The 17,801-nt window shown below is 42.7% G+C and overlaps 1 protein-coding gene across 1 annotated transcript; it reads left to right on the top strand.

Annotated features, from left to right (window-relative positions):
• The first annotated feature begins 5,346 nt into the window (after nucleotides 1–5,346).
• tor2a (torsin family 2, member A) lies at nucleotides 5,347–12,252 on the top strand. The gene is made up of 5 exons (XM_079568640.1): nucleotides 5,347–5,543; nucleotides 6,784–7,049; nucleotides 8,983–9,158; nucleotides 10,690–10,820; nucleotides 11,980–12,252. The coding sequence occupies exons 1-5, from the start codon at nucleotides 5,423–5,425 to the stop codon at nucleotides 12,222–12,224; spliced, it is 939 nt and encodes a 312-aa protein (XP_079424766.1). The 5' UTR covers nucleotides 5,347–5,422; the 3' UTR covers nucleotides 12,225–12,252.
• Nucleotides 12,253–17,801: the final 5,549 nt, after the last annotated feature.

Raw genomic sequence — 17,801 nt, 5'->3', positions numbered from 1 at the left:
ACCTCTAACATCGTCAGAGAGTGGACAACTGCAAAAACAAACAGATGGAAGAGAGGGTTAAAACAGGACATATATTGCTTATCAACAATTGACAAAATTGCACTTACATTTAGTTGACTAAAGGTTAATTTAGTCAACTTTGCATTTATGATACTCATTATAATCACATTTAATCATGATCTCTGCTTCATATTTCTTCTCCCACATGAACAAAGCTCAGAGCTGTTCTTTTGATAAATGATCTGAGGCTCTTTCAGACTGTCACTGGAAGTTCGGATGATTTTAGTCTTGTTTCATTTTTATTTAGTCAGATTTGAGTCGACGGGACATGTATATGGATATCGGGACATTTTAGTCACAGTTGTACTTTCATAAACAACTTTTGGTCTCTTAACCTTGAATCAAAATCCCTAATCTTCACAAAAACATGTAATGTGATCTAATGTTTCCCCATAGATTTATTTGGGAAATTGTGATCTCAAGAGCCATTTTCTCAAAAATCTCATTGGTGAGACAACATCTGCAGACTCCACACTTTCCAACCTTGGACTGAACAATCTTTTGAAGTTTTTTTTTATATATCTAATTTCAAGACTGATTTATTGAGTTTTGAATTTCAAAAAAACAAGGTGAAATATAATTATTTACACATTTTTCTAACAATATTATTATTTTACGTTTTGCTTTTAAGTTCTAAAATCCATCTGAAGAAGTGAACACAATAAAAAATATTAGTTTAAACCTGGCTCCATCCATTATTTAGATTTTGTTACCAAATGAGAAAGCATTTTAGGCATAAAAGGCCTAACACAGTGCACCCTTTCCAATTGCTTAGATTTCTGCCTAAATTGGTCATGAAATGTGGTCTAATCTTTATTAACATCACAAGTATCACAAGAAAGAACATTGATCATTGGCCATAACATACAAACATTTACCGGACAGGGAGGGATAAGTAAGTGAACCCTTAGATTCAGTGCTCTCCTTTTGCAGCAATAACTTCATCCAGATGTTTTCTGTAGTTGCAGATTAGACGCTCACAACGATCGGGATGAATCTTGGTCTTTAGGAAGAGCGCTCTCCCACATGTTGTAACATATATAAAGGGACAACCAGTGGAGTGTGTGGAGTCCTACAAGTATCTTGGAACAATTATAGATTGCAAACTGAATTTTAATGAAATCTGTGCTGCTGTTTGTAAAAAAGGGTCACCAGCGACTGTATTGTCTTCGGAAACGTTCCTTCTTTCATGTAGATAAAACTGTGATTACACTTTTTTATCGGGCGTTCATGGAAGCGACCCGAGCTTTTTGCCTGGTCGCCTGGTACGGGAGCTCTTCTGTTAGAAACAAAAACGCCTTGAATCAGCTGGTCAAGTGGTCAAGTAAAGTCCTCGGCCTCAGACCAGTTTGGACTTTCTGCATGACAGACAGTTAGAGAGGACGGCACGAAGCATCGTAAAAGACACAGAGCATCCTTTGCACTCAGGGTTTCGATGCTTCCGTCTGGGCGTCGGTTTTTGATGCCAATGAGCCACACAAACCGTTTTAAGAAAAGCTTTGTTCCCGCTGCCCTTTCCTTTATGAACAAGTCGGGATCAAATCGCCCCTGACACGGGTTTTTTATCTTTGTTACTGTCAAGTGGCTTAAACTTCAGTTGTTTCTGTACCAAAGGCACATCCTGTTAGTATGTGGAGCACTTACAAGCTTTATATTTAAATATGTGTGATGTTTTATGTATGTATAATGTGTTTTAATGTGTCGACTAGTTCTCAGAATTGCAAGACGAATTTACCCACGGGTATAAATAAATTAACCTACCTACCTACCTATTCCTCTTTACAAAACTGTTCGGCAGACTCCTGGGCTGCCTGGTGTGAATGGTTTTCTTGAGGTCATGTCACAGCATCTCATTTAGGTTTAGGTCAGAACGTGTATTTTATTCTTCTGAAAACATTCTGAAGTGGATTTGCTTTTGTCTTGTTGCAGCTCCATCCTCTGTTGAGTCTCAGCTGTTGGACAGACAGCCTCAAGCTTTTCTGCAAAATATCTTCATAAACTTGTGAATTCATTTTTCCATTGATGATAGCAGAGGCAACAAAACAGCCCCACACCATGATGCTCCTGCTCCAGACTCCACAGTGGAGATAGGGTTTTGATGTTGGTGCTGTACAATTTTTCCTCCACACATGATCTTATGTGTTCCTCCCAAACTATCCACAGAATATTTTGGCAGTTTTGGCAGCTGTGGAGCATCCAATTGCTCTTTCAGAAACTTCAAACGTGCCGACATGTTTTCTTTTTTTGACAGCAGTGGCTTCCTGTGGTGAGGTGTGGGTAAGATTTGGTTTGTGGTGGATCTGGTTGAACGTGCGGATTGAGAGCTGGGTCTTGGGACCCGAGCAGACAGTGAGGCCGTTGGGCAGTTGTTGAGCAGCTGGAAAGAGAGCTTGATCCCATGGCTCTGGAAAGTCAAAGCCCCAGACTGTGATAAAGCCATGCAATGGTGAGTCCAACGAGGGAGAGTCTAGCCACAGGCTCCAGTATTTCCTTAGTAGTGAGTGTCCAAACTGGGAGACAATAGGACAGGGTGGAGAGTATGATGGCATGCAGGTATGTCCTTGAAACGGGTAATGACAAGCACTCTAGGGTTCTTTTCTACCTCATTGAGTATTCTGCGCTGTGCTCTGGAGTCATCTTTACAGACGGCCACCACTTGGAAGTGAAGCAACAGTGAAGCCAAACTAATGTAAAGGACAAATTCAAGACTTTTAGAGATGGTTCTGTAGCCTTTTTCACCTTTATACAAATCAACAATTCTTGATAGTAGACATCCTCAGACAGCTCTTTTGACTCAGCTGTCTGAGGACCTATGACCAAAACATTTTGGGTGAGGCATGGTGCACATCAGACAATGCCTCTCAACAAGGGTTAATTCTGATACAGACTCTAAACGTCTGCAGAAATGTGTCTTATCAGCTCTAGGAGAATCTTCAGCCAGGAGGTTCGCTTACATTTTCCTCCCTGTTCAATGTTGACATGTGATGGCCAATAAAAATATGATAAAATGTAAATGGCTGGTATTAGTTTAAGCAGACACTGTTTACTCATAATTAATGATTAATGATTTTAAAAAAAGACCAGACCACATTTTATGAGCAATCTATGCAGAAATGTGAGAAAATCCAAACGGCGTACTCACTGTTTCCTCCCACTGTATTCAAATGAAAACATAAAATGGTAGAAAATGTACAACACGTTTTTATCTCATAATAACCTACAGCAGTAGTTTCAAACTAATATCTCAACATTTAAAAAAAGTTTCCCTATTCACCTGCAGCGTCTCGCCTCAACAGGTTTTACAGCTTACACTGAGGCAGCCACTGCAACGCCTCCATTCATTATATGAGTTAGTTGTAGAATATATTTAGTAAATGAGATAGATATGTTAATTTTGTTGTTAGTAAAATACAGAATATAACCTTCTTTCTTAGCAGTCTGTTTACGCATTTCATTTGAAAAACAAACATTAAAAACACCACTGCCACTCACATCCACTTGTGTTTGTTATAAATATCCCCATACAAAATACCACAGTGACGACTTTCATGCCGAACAATGCATAAAACAAAAAAATGTTTGAAAAAGTAGTGTTCCCTGGAGGATCTTCCGAAGGACTTATGTAACAATTGCACCAGGAAGCGAAAGTATTTTTCCCAGGATAGTTGGCACATCAACCAGAGAGTGAAACATCATACATATATCAACCAACCAGCTTAACCCTGAGCCTGCCCTAGACACTAACCTTAAGGACGGTGGACTGGTGCCTAGTATTTATACATCTCACGTTGGATGATGAATGTATACCGTGTACCAACTATCCGAGGAAAAATATTTTTGCCACCAGGAAGGAGTTGAAGCTCCACCTTAGGCCCAATCAGAATTCAGGACAGGTGTTGCTGTCAGGTGTAGCCAGGCAAACTAGACTCTGCCCCACAAGACATATTATTTCATTTCATCAGGCAACCAGGTGATTTTTTCCTTGGTTTGAGTTAAAAAATAATTGCCAATGGATCAAAAAAAAAAAAAAAATCTCCCATTTCAAGTAAAATAGTATTAATCATCTAATTTTACACGCCTAACCTCTTAACTCCCTTCTGTACAATAGTTATGGGATTTATGGATCATTGAGAGCCGTTGATTTATGTAGCTTACCACCATCAGCATGGAGTGAAAGCGCTTTGGGTGTGACTTGTGTCCATTGACAGTATATTTAGAATCCACTGTCAATGCTTGTGTCATATGAAAAGCGATATACAAATAAGATTCCCTTCCCCGTTGTCAGTCCGTAGACTCACAGTCTCTTTGTACAGTATTGGTCACTGTCTGTTTGTCATGATCAGTGCGAGAGACAGGCGAATTTAAAGCCACACTGCGTAGAATTTTAACAAATAACATTGAAATACAAGCATTTATTTTATGACTTTGAAAAATAAGTCAACAAACATGAGCCTTTGCTGTGAGCGGCTAATGGTGCGTTCCAGGCAACTGGTAACTGGTAAATTTACCACTTCCCACTTGGAAAAATGCCTTGGAACGCCGCTCGAACCGGTAGTTACAACTTGTAAACTCGGAAACCTGAAGACTGCTACGAGTTCGTATTCACCTTATTCCGGAGGTTCGCGTGGGCGCCGCCTTTAATTGTGCCCGCCCCTTTTCTCCTATGTGTTAACAGAAGTCCACATAAAATCCGTCACTACACGAAAACAAAGCCGTTTGAACAAACAAATGAACATTGGCCATTTTACACAAATCAATCGACTAAACATCAGATTTGAGCGGAGAATATTTTCCCTCGTTCTCAGTTTAAATGAACGGGCTTCGCGCTCGACCGGAAGTGTCTGTACAACGGAAGTGCCGAGACAACGCAAAAAGTGGCAAAAGTGGGCGTGGCGGAATAAGGTGAATACGAGATGAAGACAGTAATGGCGCCCCCCAGTGGAGCAGCGCTGCTAATGAAAACACTGTAACAAAATCACTACATCAGTGACGTGAACGTTACTTTTGGTCACAGCTTTCACCATAACGTTATGTCGCATGTTTGTAATTAGATCTGGTTTGAAGAAACGTTCATATAACGTTAGCATCGTCTGAGCTAACTGTTGTAGCATTAGCAGTTTTGTTTACATACGACTTCAATCACCTGGAACGCGCTGAAGTCGTAACTTTCAAGTGGTGAATTTACCAGTTACTAGTTGCCTGGAACGCACCACACCGGCCTCTGTCACTGACGCCTCATGGGAAATGTAGTCCTTTACACCGCTTGCTGCCAATCTACGCCTCTCTTAAAAAACTACAGCCCAGTGTCTCTCCGTCTGCGGTCCGTGCTGTGAGGTCGGTCCTCGATGGTTCCGCGCTGAAGATGTTCCCCCGCGGTCTGTGGCTCCTCTTCCCGCTGTTCGCCTCGGTCCAGGCGGTGTTTCAGAAGCTTTACTGCTCCCTGTCCGACAGCTGCGAGTGCGACTTCAGACCCAACCTCCGAGGTCAGGCTTTTACACGTTTTTATTTCCATTTAGATAAGATTGTATGTCGCTAAGGACGTGCTAGCGCGAACTATGCTAACAGACAACAAGGGGCAAAAGAACAAAATACCGCAGCCTAATGCGTTTCACAGTCAGCTTAGGTTTGGATGTTATTAGACTATTATTATTATATTATAGATTTGTCTTTAGAGTCTCATTTAAGGTTGAAACGTGTGGATGTTTTGCTATCACCCCGGAAGTCTAGTTGTTGTTGCTAACAGCTGGATAAACTTCTGACACGTCTTACTGTCAATAATATACAAACAATCAAATGTTGATGAAAAAGTTTAGTTTAAATTTATTTGTAAGTCGTGGTCACAGTGCACGTACAATAATGGATTTGTGAGTGGTATAAGTTTCCAGATAAGTTTCCAAATGATTTAGTAGACCTGAATCACCCAAATGATTAATTTTTACAGCTTGTTGACAGTAATGATTGAATTAAGTGTGACGTCACACACAAGAATAAGCTCCTTCCGGGTCCAAGAAGCAAAAACGTAACTTTATCTAAATCTCCTGCTGAAATATCAACAGATGTTAACAATAACAACTTATTTAGGATACTATATCTCAGCATTTCTCAATTTTTTTGTATATTTAAAGGGACTAGATGCAAGTTGTTTTTTATACTCACTACTGCCACCTCAGATCTTAAGCGTAACTGCAGGCTCTATGTTAAAGCGATAGTCTGGAAGTTTAAAGGTTTTACAAATATTATAAAATGTGCGAAATCAACCACATGGTCTCGCATTTTTGCATAATGCAAAATAAGTAATATATTATTTTTTGTAGAGTCCCTCCTTCCTCAGCAAATAATAAGAGTCTACTATCCTCTCACGTTGACCAATGAGACGAGCTTTTCCAGCCTGTCAGGTCCAATCAGGAGGGAGGGGGAGGAGCTTGATCCTTTACTTTTGAAAATCCTGTTCCTGCTCCTCATTTTGAATTAAGAAGGGCTTTCTGGTTAAAGAGACGAGAGATTTGATTGTTTAAATTTCTCTCCTCAGTTTGCAAACTTACAGACTATCACTTTAAGCTCGTGCATGACGGCACTTCGGACACGAGTAACACCTTTTTGAGTGACAGTGAAATAATGAACAGCACTCAAACTAAAAAGTCTCTGTCCCATAATATTTGTTATTACCATTGATCGTGCAAATTGCTATAAATGAAATAATATTGTTTTCTTTCATTGTCCCAGGCCTGGAGTGGGACCTGTACAAGAATGTGTTCGGGCAGCACTTGGCGCAGGACGCGGTGGCGCAGGAAGTGGCGCAGTTCCTTCAGAATAAAAGCCCGGAGCGGCCGCTGGTGCTGTCGTTCCACGGCGGCTCGGGGACGGGGAAGACTCTGGTCAGCTCCATGTTGGGCACATACCTGTACGGGTCAGGCATGAGCAGCCCGTACGTGCACCAGTTCGTCCCCACGCTGCACTTCCCCGACGCCCGGAGGCTGGAGCACTACAGGGTCAGTCACCGATCGATCATAGATTTGTGCTTGTGTTTAAATGATGCTGAGGTGAGCTTTGCCAACACAAGGTTTAATCACAGTGACTGAACTCGCATCAAATGAGGCTGTTCCAGCGAGTGAGTCTGGTTAGACTCGGGATCACCACCAGGGTTCATACAGATTTTCCCTTGAGGTTTTTCCATGACCTCTCCATGACCCTTAACAAAATTTCCAAGGCTCAATGCACTGTGCACCCAACTCCTGTTGTTCCTTTATTGCTTTATTTAATACCGTAAATGCTCTAATATAGGCCGGGGCCTTTATTTACTCAAGGGCATCTAGGACCAGGCCTTTATTAGAACCAGGCCACAATTAGAGACAGGCCTTTATTTCTATTTGAGCAAAACGGACGACCAGGAAAATGAAGAAAAACGAGATTTGTGTCCATTTGCACCTAAAATATTAGGTTCATTTATTAATTAACATTTCAAACCCTCTCCCAGCGGCTGGAACATTGACGCATTTTATTTTGTCGGGACAACAGGAAGTGTTTCGTTGCTGTTAGCGGAACTTTGACATCAATGTCACTGCAGGTTTCTGTTTCGTTTTTACCGCGGACCGGATTATTTGTTGTTATCTTGTGTAAAAGGCGAGTTTAGACGGAGCGTTTGTGTTTGTGATCGATCATGAGACTGACCCGAGAGAAGACGAGACGCTCGCGCTGATGGGAGGAGTTATTTTGAGGCGTGGGACTGACCTGCACACGGAGCAGCTGGACGTGCTTTGAAGACGCGATGGAGACTTTATTAAAACCCTGGAGGGTCACACAACTCTCCCCCTGTTTCCAAATATAGTCACAGGAGGTTTGAAAAGTGGCTAAATCTGTGTCAAAGTTACGCTTGGATCAGCTCCGCAGCGTCCCCCTCGGCCCGGGTTCCCGTTTGTTACTTCCTGCACATGAGTTTTCATTTACACCAGTATGAGACAAATTCCTAACATGGGGAATATTTCTACCGCTATAGTTTCTAATAAAAGCCCCGGCCTGTTTTAGAGACCGGCTTTAATTTGCCTCCGCCAGCCGCGAACCCGGCCTCTGTCGGAGACCCGGCCTCTGTTAGAGACCCGGCCGCTAATGGAATACAGGCCAGTATTAGAGAATTTACGGTATACTATATAATTTATTTCTTCAATTTCCTCATTATCTAATGTTATCTAATTTAAACACTTGCATGCAAGAGCGTAGAAAGAGGACTAGCATGATTTTTCCAGGATTCCCATAACTGTACGAACCCTGAACTACAGTCCCACAGCGGAACATACGCAAGCAAATCAGAGCAAACCAAACAGCGAAGGGCAAACAGCGGTGTTACTTATTTATTTATTGATTTATTTGGTGGGGACAGTGCATGTTAATGAACTCACCACGCCGGATTGCAGCCATTGTCCCACACTCACAATCTCAAACGCACGCTCGTTCATCCTGGCCTATTGTACATGTTTTTAGTGGTAGGGGAAACTGGAGTGCCTGGAGGAAACCTACGTAGACACGGGGAGAGCATGCAAACCCCACACGGAAAGGCCCCGTCCAGGTGGGAATCGAACCCGGGACCTTCTAGCTGTGAAGCACGAGCCCAATTAATATTAGTGGTTAAGAGTTAATATTCTAATAGGATTATGAATCACCAAACTGTGTTTTTGGTCATTTACCGTCATTTAGCTCTCATTTAGTCATAGTTTTAGTCTTATAAACAACTTTTGATTTACTTTTAATTTTAGTCAACAATACAACAACATCGGTATCAGTATTTGTGAAAAGATACGTGTGTGAAACGAGAGTCCCAAGTCAAACGCTGACTTATTTTGCGAGTGTGTTTTTTTCAAGTGACTGAGTTGAGAGCATTTTTCTGTTTAGTCTTGAACACCATGTACTGATCCCGCGTGTGTCCTGCAGAGGGCGCTGAAGGACTGGGTGCAGGGGAACCTCACGGCCTGCGCTCGCTCCGTCTTCATATTTGACGAGATGGAGAAGATGCCGCCGGGACTCCTGGACGTCCTGGAGCCGTTCCTCGGGCCTTTCCACGTGGTTTACAGCACCAACTACCGCAAAGCCATCTACGTCTTCATCAGGTAACATCATCTTCACAGCCGCTGCAGAAACACTCACTTCTTCTCATGATGTCCTACTGGCGTCTAAAGGCTTTCCCAGTTCTGCTTCGAAGCACTGCGTCTTAGCCTGTTTCAGTAACAGCTGGTCACATGACTCAAGCGTCAACTGTCTGGAAAAGTGCTTCAGCGTCGAGAAAAGCCGATATCGCCAGAAGTAAAAATGACAGAGACATCTGTTTTTTTGTACTACAGAGTGAAGTCAGGGCTTTAAAACGAGTTCTCCACAACTCCACACCTAAACAACAAAAAATACACAACTTCCTAGGCCTCAGGGGAACAGAGGAAACATTGCGATGAAGTTTCACTAAACCTCAGTGAATATGGACATGTTGCACGTCATTTTGAAGCACATAACCTGGAGAATTCAATCGCTGAGTTGGTTTTATCCTCCACAATTGTATTTCTGATCACTGCGTAAAATGCCGCGACTAGCAACATTATGCTAATGCTAACAGCATAACCAAAGCTGGGACAGAAACTATGGCTGTATCCGAATGTCCACACTATTCCCTATATAGTGACTATATAGTGGTCCCGCCATTTTGTAGGGGTGTCCGAATGTCCAGAGAGAAAAAAGTAGTGCACTCGAAATTTCCCACAATGCATCTGGAAAAGTAGTGAGCATCGATGGTCACTAAATGGGCCAATATAGACCACAATGCATTGCGAGAGTCGGAGAAGAGCCTGACAGCGACAGGTCTTTGAACTAAACAACACGACTGAAGTAAATCAGCTGTTTCAGTCGTGTGTTTGTATTTGTCATGAATAAACGGCCAAAATATAACCGGTACGGTGAAAAGATGCTAACGTTAGCTGCTTACCTTTAGCTTGAGCTGTTAAATGACCGACAGCTTCCTCTCGAATAATCCAAGCCATTCATGTAAAATCCATGTGAAATATAACGTATCTGACTCGTATTAATCCATAAATATTCCACTGTCTCTGAGTCTGGTTGGTCTTTATCACAGAAATACTTTATTCCCGGAGTTTAGCGAAATTTTAGCTGGTGTAGTCACTCAATCTGCTGGCGCTTCGGACACCGGGCTCTGACTCGGGCACGTCTTTGAGCTAACGCTTTTTTTTTTTCTTTTGTGATGATAGTTTTAATTTAAATTTAAATGACAAATAAAACGCCTGTAAAAGTGCCAAAACAGTCGTTCTGTTTCATAAAATAAACGTTTGTAACAATAAATATTCAGATTAAAAAAAACAAAACAAAAAAAAACCTATCTGCAGCCGCAGCGCGCGTGACGTCACGCAGTGCGGAGAAAGTAGTGTCTTGTGTCTGAATCGCCAACAGAATCAGTGACTATATAGTGACTATATAGTGCGGGCCTATGTAGTGAATGAGGGGTTAGGGACTAGTGTGGACATTCGGATACAGCCTATGATTGAATCAAAGGGCCGTTTTCATTCCACTCTTTAACAACATCTCCACTTTAGTAGCTCCATAAGACTCTACGCTGCCATAGTATTTGTATTTGTACTGCAGTACTGTGGGGGAGGAGGTGATCCGTGGCGCGGCGCTGGACGCTCGCAGCTCGGGACGGGACCGAGATGAGATCAAGTTAAGCTCTGACCTGGAGGACGCCATCGCTCTGGAGGCTTTCAACGCCAACCACAGTGGGTCACTACTACTACTACTACTACTACTACTACTACTACTACTACTACTACTACTACTACTACTATTACTACTACTACTACTACTACTACTACTATTACTACTACTACTACTACTACTACTATTACTACTACTACTACTACTACTATTACTACTACTACTACTACTACTACTACTACTACTACTACTACTACTACTACTACTATCACATTGCTCGCGAGGCTTTCAATGGAGTGGTTTTCAACTGGTATGGTGTCAGGACCCGCCATCACCATGACGGGCCACCCACAACAGATTGATTTTGTTAGACATGATTTAAAATACTGTATTTTCCTTATAAACTATTGCTGAACAAGCTGGTAATAAGCCCACAAAGCTGGAATCATAAATCAAATAATAGTCATTTTATGTCTAATGTTTAATGTCTCTTAAATGGCTCTTTCAGTGATAAATATTGAATGAAAAGTTTTCAACCCACTAAAAAGGGTTCCTCCACCCACTTTTTGGTCCCGACCCACCAGTAGAGAGTCACTGTTTTAATATATTTGTAATGCACAGGTTGTAAAGATCAGACCACCAGTCCATCGAAAGGAATGGACTGTGGTTCTGATCACTGACTTGGTGTATTTTATCCCAAAAACGAGAAATGATCCCAGTTTCCACACACATAATGGATAGATGGATGGATGGATGGATTTCATATCTCGATATTCATGCCAGATATCTCGATACGATAGAACTATGGGTTTTTCAGAAAAATAAAAACATAATATTAAAGAGTACAGTTTTATTGATGAAAATCTTTATCGTTTATATCTTGCATTTTTCATATCTCGACACCAATACGATAATGATATGTCATTGCTTGTTCGATATTAATATCTCGAATGTTCGTATCTTGATATCGATACGATAACGATATATCTTTCAGCCCTAATGTATGTGTCCTGTAGCCGAGGATATGTAGTGAAGAAAAGTGATCCTTGTTTAATGATCTTCCTTTACAGTTTATTAATAGAACATGTATTGATATGTAACAACTAGTCTCGTGGCATCAGTCGTATCGGATACTGCGAGATACTCGTACCTAAGTAAAAGTATCCGTGCGTCTCCAAACGTAAATCCATCTGAAGGGCGTCCTGTGTGTTGTTTCCACAGGCGGCTTCTCTCAGTCCCGCGTGGCGTCCCAGAAGCTGGTGACCCGCTTCGTGCCCTTCCTGCCCCTGACGCGCGCGCACGTGGAGCGCTGCGTGCACGCCCAGCTCCGGCAGCGCGGCCTCGGGGAGCGCGGCGACGTGGTGCGGGCCGTGGGGGACGCCATGAGCTACGCCCCGGCCGCCGGACACTACTTCTCCACCACGGGCTGCAAGGCCGTGCCCGCCAAGATCGTCCTGTTCCTATGACCCCCGCCCACCCGCTGCCACGGCAACGGCCTGGCGGAAAGTTTGATTTGAAGAAACTGATAATTCCACGGCGTTGTAGTGTTATTGCACATTTGACCGTCTCAGACTTTTACAAAGGATGGAGTGATATTTTTACAAACTCTCTCTCAAAGATTTTCAGTGGCTGTCGATGGCAGAGAGTGACGGGAGGAAATACAAAAGTGTTGATCTCAGAGACAAAGTGGCCTCAGATTGTTTTAGTGATACTTTCTGTTGTGACTCAAGGGTTTTAGCTGTGGTTCTCAGCTGCTGTGGTTCTCAGCTGCTGTGGTTCTCAGCTGCTGTGGTTCTCAGCTGCTGTGGTTCTCAGCTGCTGTGGCGTCGACTGGGAGCCGTCCATCCCAGGGATGGGGTCTCCAACCGTTGTAGCCGAGGAACTCATTTTATGCGACAACAATGACAGAGAGCAGTTCTTCAAAAGAAAACCGGGTAACTATTAGTTTTACGCCTGGTGTACACTGTGCCATTTTGTTTTATCTTGTAAGATTTTTAGACGTCACATTGCCAGACGTGGAGATTGTAAAATCGGGAGCCTGCTCTTGTCTAGGAATGAGACGATAAACAATAATATCGTTAACTGAGAAAAAAAATGCAGCAATTAATTGGTCGCCCCTTTTTTTAATAATCGTGCTCATCACGCTAGAACAGGGGTGGCGAACATGCGGCTCTTGGCCAATCAGTGCGGCTCTTTGCATGATTGGATATGTTTAATACAATGTGGTTCATAGAATTGGTTCATATTTACCATAATATGTAACAGTCTTTAAGAATCTTGACCAAAACTCCAACCACAGTCCGACAGACCCTGTTTCCAACTCTCCACGCATGAATGAGAGTCTGCGTCTCCCTCATTTTCGAGGCGGCGTGTAAAAGGTGCCCGTGCAGCCTCACTCACAGCGGGATGTAGGTTAAACAACAGGAAGGCAGATCGTGACTGGGATCAGCTTCTGTGCTTTTCAGGTTTCTGATCAGCTGCTCTTTATTTGATGAAAGTTGGCCTCATATACACAGCGGAGCTCTAATGAAGAACATGATGCGAAGCGCGACATTGTAACGCAGTCATTGACTTTTCTTCCACACGTGACTGTAACAAATGCAATGTAAAACAGAATCTCAGGCGTCCTCCGGCCAGGGGCGACTCAGAGGAGGGGGCTCAGTGGGCAGGGCCCCCCACACAAACACACTCCAGCATTAAAAAAAAAAAAAAAAATCTAATTCCGACTCAGTCACAAAATGTCAGTTTGTTAATATAAATTTATTTCAGTCTTGGTGAGGAGTAAAATGATTAAATCTAACACAATTATTGAAAAGAAAAGCAAAAGGCCCGGCATAAAGTTACAGTTTATTGTGATTAAATAAAACGGTCACATTATATTTAATCACAATAAACCGCCCCTGGATCTTGCGAATGGTCGGCGGCTCTTCACAGGATCAAGGTTGAAAAGTTCGGCTCATGGTCTCTGACTCGTTGGCCGCCCCTGTTCTAGAAGATAATCATTAAATAAAGCAGAAAACCCTGTAATGTACCTCTGTGACTTCTGCTGTTACGCCACAAGGGGGCCTCGCTCCCCTAAACATTGTAAGCTTTTGGCAGAATGAGCGAGAAACGCTGCCCCCGCTGTCATGGCAACAGGTGACCAGGTGGATCTGAATAAGTCCACACTTTACCCCAAAGTCTGAGCTGTGGGATTTTTTTGGGATTGAAGTAAAAGAAAACTAAGAGTAAACTCCGACATGAGGAACATGTGGAAGAAAAGAGTCTGCCCTGAGAGCTAACGCTACAAACTTACTTGGGTGGTACAGACAGACAAACTTATGTAACGTAACAGGCTTCAGTCAGAAGCTTTTTCACAGTGTGTCATCTTTACCAGGCTATAAAGTCGATTACTAAGATGTTACAGTAGCACCACATGGCTCTGCTGTGTTGCTTTTCTGAAATAATATAAAGGTGCTGCTGACAGGACCTCAACCTTGATGTTTTAATGTTCTGTGGTTCTTCTGCTTCATAAAGGGCGGCCTTATAAAAAACAGCAACAATGACTTTCTCTCCAATGTGGCTCTGAAAAGATCAGCTTCTTTTTGTTCTATACTTATAATCTATCGCAAATTTGATGAATTTGTTTTAATTAAATATACTTATAATTAGGTCTCACTCAATGTGACATTTATAGCAGACAATGAAGAGGGATATTTCATTACCCCATCATTTCTGCAGTTTTAGTTATTGTTTTAAACCACAGGCAAGTATCGTGTTAATATCGTTTATCGCAATTATTATGGCCAAGACAATCGTGACCCTAAATTTCATTATCGTCCCATCCCTACTCTCGTCTCCACTGTGCGATAGAGAATCAAAGCCACGACCAAAGTGGATCGTAGCGACTTTCAGGCTCCAGACAGTGTGTGTTTAACGGAGGCGAGCGCCGCATGCGAGCGCCGTTTATTCCCACAGATGAATGGGGAGTCGGACACGTTCACGTCTCGCCTGTGTTATTTTTCACTCCGGTGGTGCGGATGTTGTGTTTTATTGGCGAGAGACACTTAACAGCGAGAGGAGGTTCCAAAAGATCCCTGTCTCACCTGCGACCTTCAGCTACGACCAAAGATGTTTCTCCTGACGAGTGATTGTTCAGCGCGAATGGCCAAAATGGCGCAGTGTACATCCGGCTTTCTGATGATTCAAGATGAGATGAGCCTTTTTTGTTACATCAGCTGCCAAGAAATGCATGATTGAAGTTGTTTTCTTCTGTTTATTTTACTATAGCAGGGGGTAAAGCAAAACATTTCCATCTGACATTTTCTGTCAACTAATATCGCTGCTGATATTCATTACATCGATGCAGCCACTGTTTCTCTAATTTGCTCCTCCTGTGGCAACAGAACTTAAGACGGATGGCGAAAACTAAAAATGTTCTTGACCCGACCACCGGTTAACCGCATAGTTTAAAGCAGTACTAAGTAACTCTTCCCCCTAGAGGCCATACATACAACTGCAGGTGTCGTAGCAAGTTACGATTTTTTAACTTATTAATTGTCTTGGAGAGTAAATACTACGCTGACAGGAAAGGCGAAGGGGGAGAGGGTTACTGTGCATCCAATTATACAATGGAAATATTTTTTTTCACTCAAACTTGGCTGTAAATACTGTTTAAAGTCACGCTAGCCCACAGTTAGCCCGTTAGCTTCTTCTTCGTGATTCTATTAGTGTGTATTGCTTTCTCCGGACCGGTGGCGGTCAGGTTGCAAACATGATTTTCTGTCCAGAGACACCAGGGGGAGATGAAAGACCCTCCAATCATCCCATAAACACTTGTATCACCCCCACAGGGACTACGGAGAGGATTTATTAAGGTAAACACGTTGCTTAGTACTGCTTTAAAATATGCTACGCTATTTGAAATAACAGCTATTTCAAGCCACGCGTTTAGTTTCGCAACTAAAGGCGCACTCACTCTTGACATCCGTGCCGTTCTCCAGCTCGTTCGAGGGAAAAGGTCTGACCCGCGCTCACACTTGCACAAACAAACCAAGCCGCGGCCGACTGGAGACGCACGGGGAGTTGTTTGTTTACATGAAATAACGCAAGTCTACGAGCCACGTTGTCAAATCTGTTCACTCCGCTTTTCTTTGTTTTTACTGCAGTTTGGAAAAAAGGGGTTATGGGGAATAAAATAGTCGCTTAAAGCAGTACTAAGTAACGTGTTTACCTTAATAAATCCTTTCCGTAGTCCCTGTGGGGGTGATACAAGTGTTTATGGGATGATTGGAGGGTCTTTCATCTCCCCCTGGTGTCTCTGGACAGAAAACCATGTTTGCAACTTGGCTGCCACCGGACCGGAGCCACCAATACACACTAATGTAATCACGAAGAAGAAGCTAACAGGCTAACGGGCAAAGCTAGCTGTGGGCTAACGTCACTTTAGACAGTATTTAGAGCCAAGTTTGAGTGAACAAAGTACTTTTCATTGTATAATTGGATGCACAATATCCCTCTCTCCCTTTGCCTTAGTAGTATTTACTCTCCAAGACAATTAATAAGTTAAAAAATCGGAACTTGCAACTACACCTGCAGTTGAGCTTATGGCCTCTAGGGGGAAGAGTTACTTAGTACTGCTTTAAAGCTAATAGAAATAGGGCTGTGTCCCCACTCAGCTGAGGCAGTGGGCGGGGCAAACGGGGCACCTGTTGCTATGAGCTTTTAAACAAACAGTGAGTCCATCCTGACATCGCGGTGCGCACGTTTTAGCTTCGAAGGTAAATGTTTTTAGCCCAGAGTGCTCAAGGCCCGCCCTCTCACAGCAGCACCAACTTCTGATTGGAGCAGTGTCGGCTTGAATTTTATTTTCTTCTTTTAGCCTATTTCTGACTTCTAGGTGGCGGACATATCTCACCTAGCCTAGCCTTAGCCATCCGTAAATCCGTAAATGCACGTCTGGGTCTGATCTCAGTGGCCGCGCTACCATTCAGCGAGCGCGGGAGGCGGGGCTTGTAGGTGACGTCAAGGCGTTTTGTAGCTCGCTTCACGACCAAACGCTAGTGATTGAGTAAAATCAGATCCAATCGTTTCAAACTTTAAAATCCCTCCCACCTGAAGACCGAGCTCAATCGTGATGATCCAGACCCTTTGTATGAGATGAGTACGAGGGTATAGTAAGACCAGGCTAGTAATGACCTGAATGTTTGGAGAATGTGTTCTACATGTCAAAAACAAAGAGAAAATGCATCTAAAGTTGGACTTACAAGTAGAAAGCCTTTGGGGAGCTACTTGGAACAGGGCCGGCGAGCTTCCGGGAGCTCCTGAGCTTCTGGTTGGAGATCCTGCCCTAAGGCGAAAAAACAACAACAACCTAGTAACAGTGTTCCTATACTTTTCATCTTTATGTAGTTGTGCCCTGACTTCCATTGGTGTCGCCGTGGTGCCTTTTTTAACAGTACCCACCCTTTTCATTGATTTCACGGTTTTATTTTTAAAAATTCATTTCATTCTCTGTCACTAAACCATTTCCTCGTTTGTCCAGCAGGGGTCAGAGCAGACTCGATTCCCTGCGTTTTAAATTATAATTGTTTTTATTTTAACAATTTTCTGATGAATGCACTTTATCTGAGAGGCAGGACGCAGAAGGGACGCTTCAAACTGCTGCAGCGAACCGTGATTTATTTATTTGTATTGTTTTAAAGTGTTTATGCTGCCTGGAAGCCTCAGTCCGCTGCGTTGTGAAATGTGCAACTTTTTTCACAATAAAAGCATCAAAAGAATCACTAAACCTGCAATGTGCGTTTTATTTTGGTGAGTCTCCTCAGAGCCTCAGTTCAGGACATCCTCATATTAAAAAAAAAGATTAATCCCCTCGACAACACGACAGCATGTGTAGACAAAGTGACTAAAATTAAGGGCCGTTTTCATTCCACTTTTTAACCTCTTAACTCCCACCTGAACCGAGAGGATCTTTTTCCCCACATCATCAGATTTTTTTTCCATCATTTTGTTGTTGGGTATTCAACTCATTTAATTATTTTTTAACTTTTTTGTCATGTTAT

Source organism: Gobius niger (genome assembly GCF_951799975.1).
Source record: "Gobius niger genome assembly, chromosome: 1".
NCBI lineage: Eukaryota > Metazoa > Chordata > Actinopteri > Gobiiformes > Gobiidae > Gobius > Gobius niger.
The sequence above is the reverse complement of the archived record's forward strand: the minus strand, read 5'-3'. Positions and strand labels throughout refer to the sequence as shown.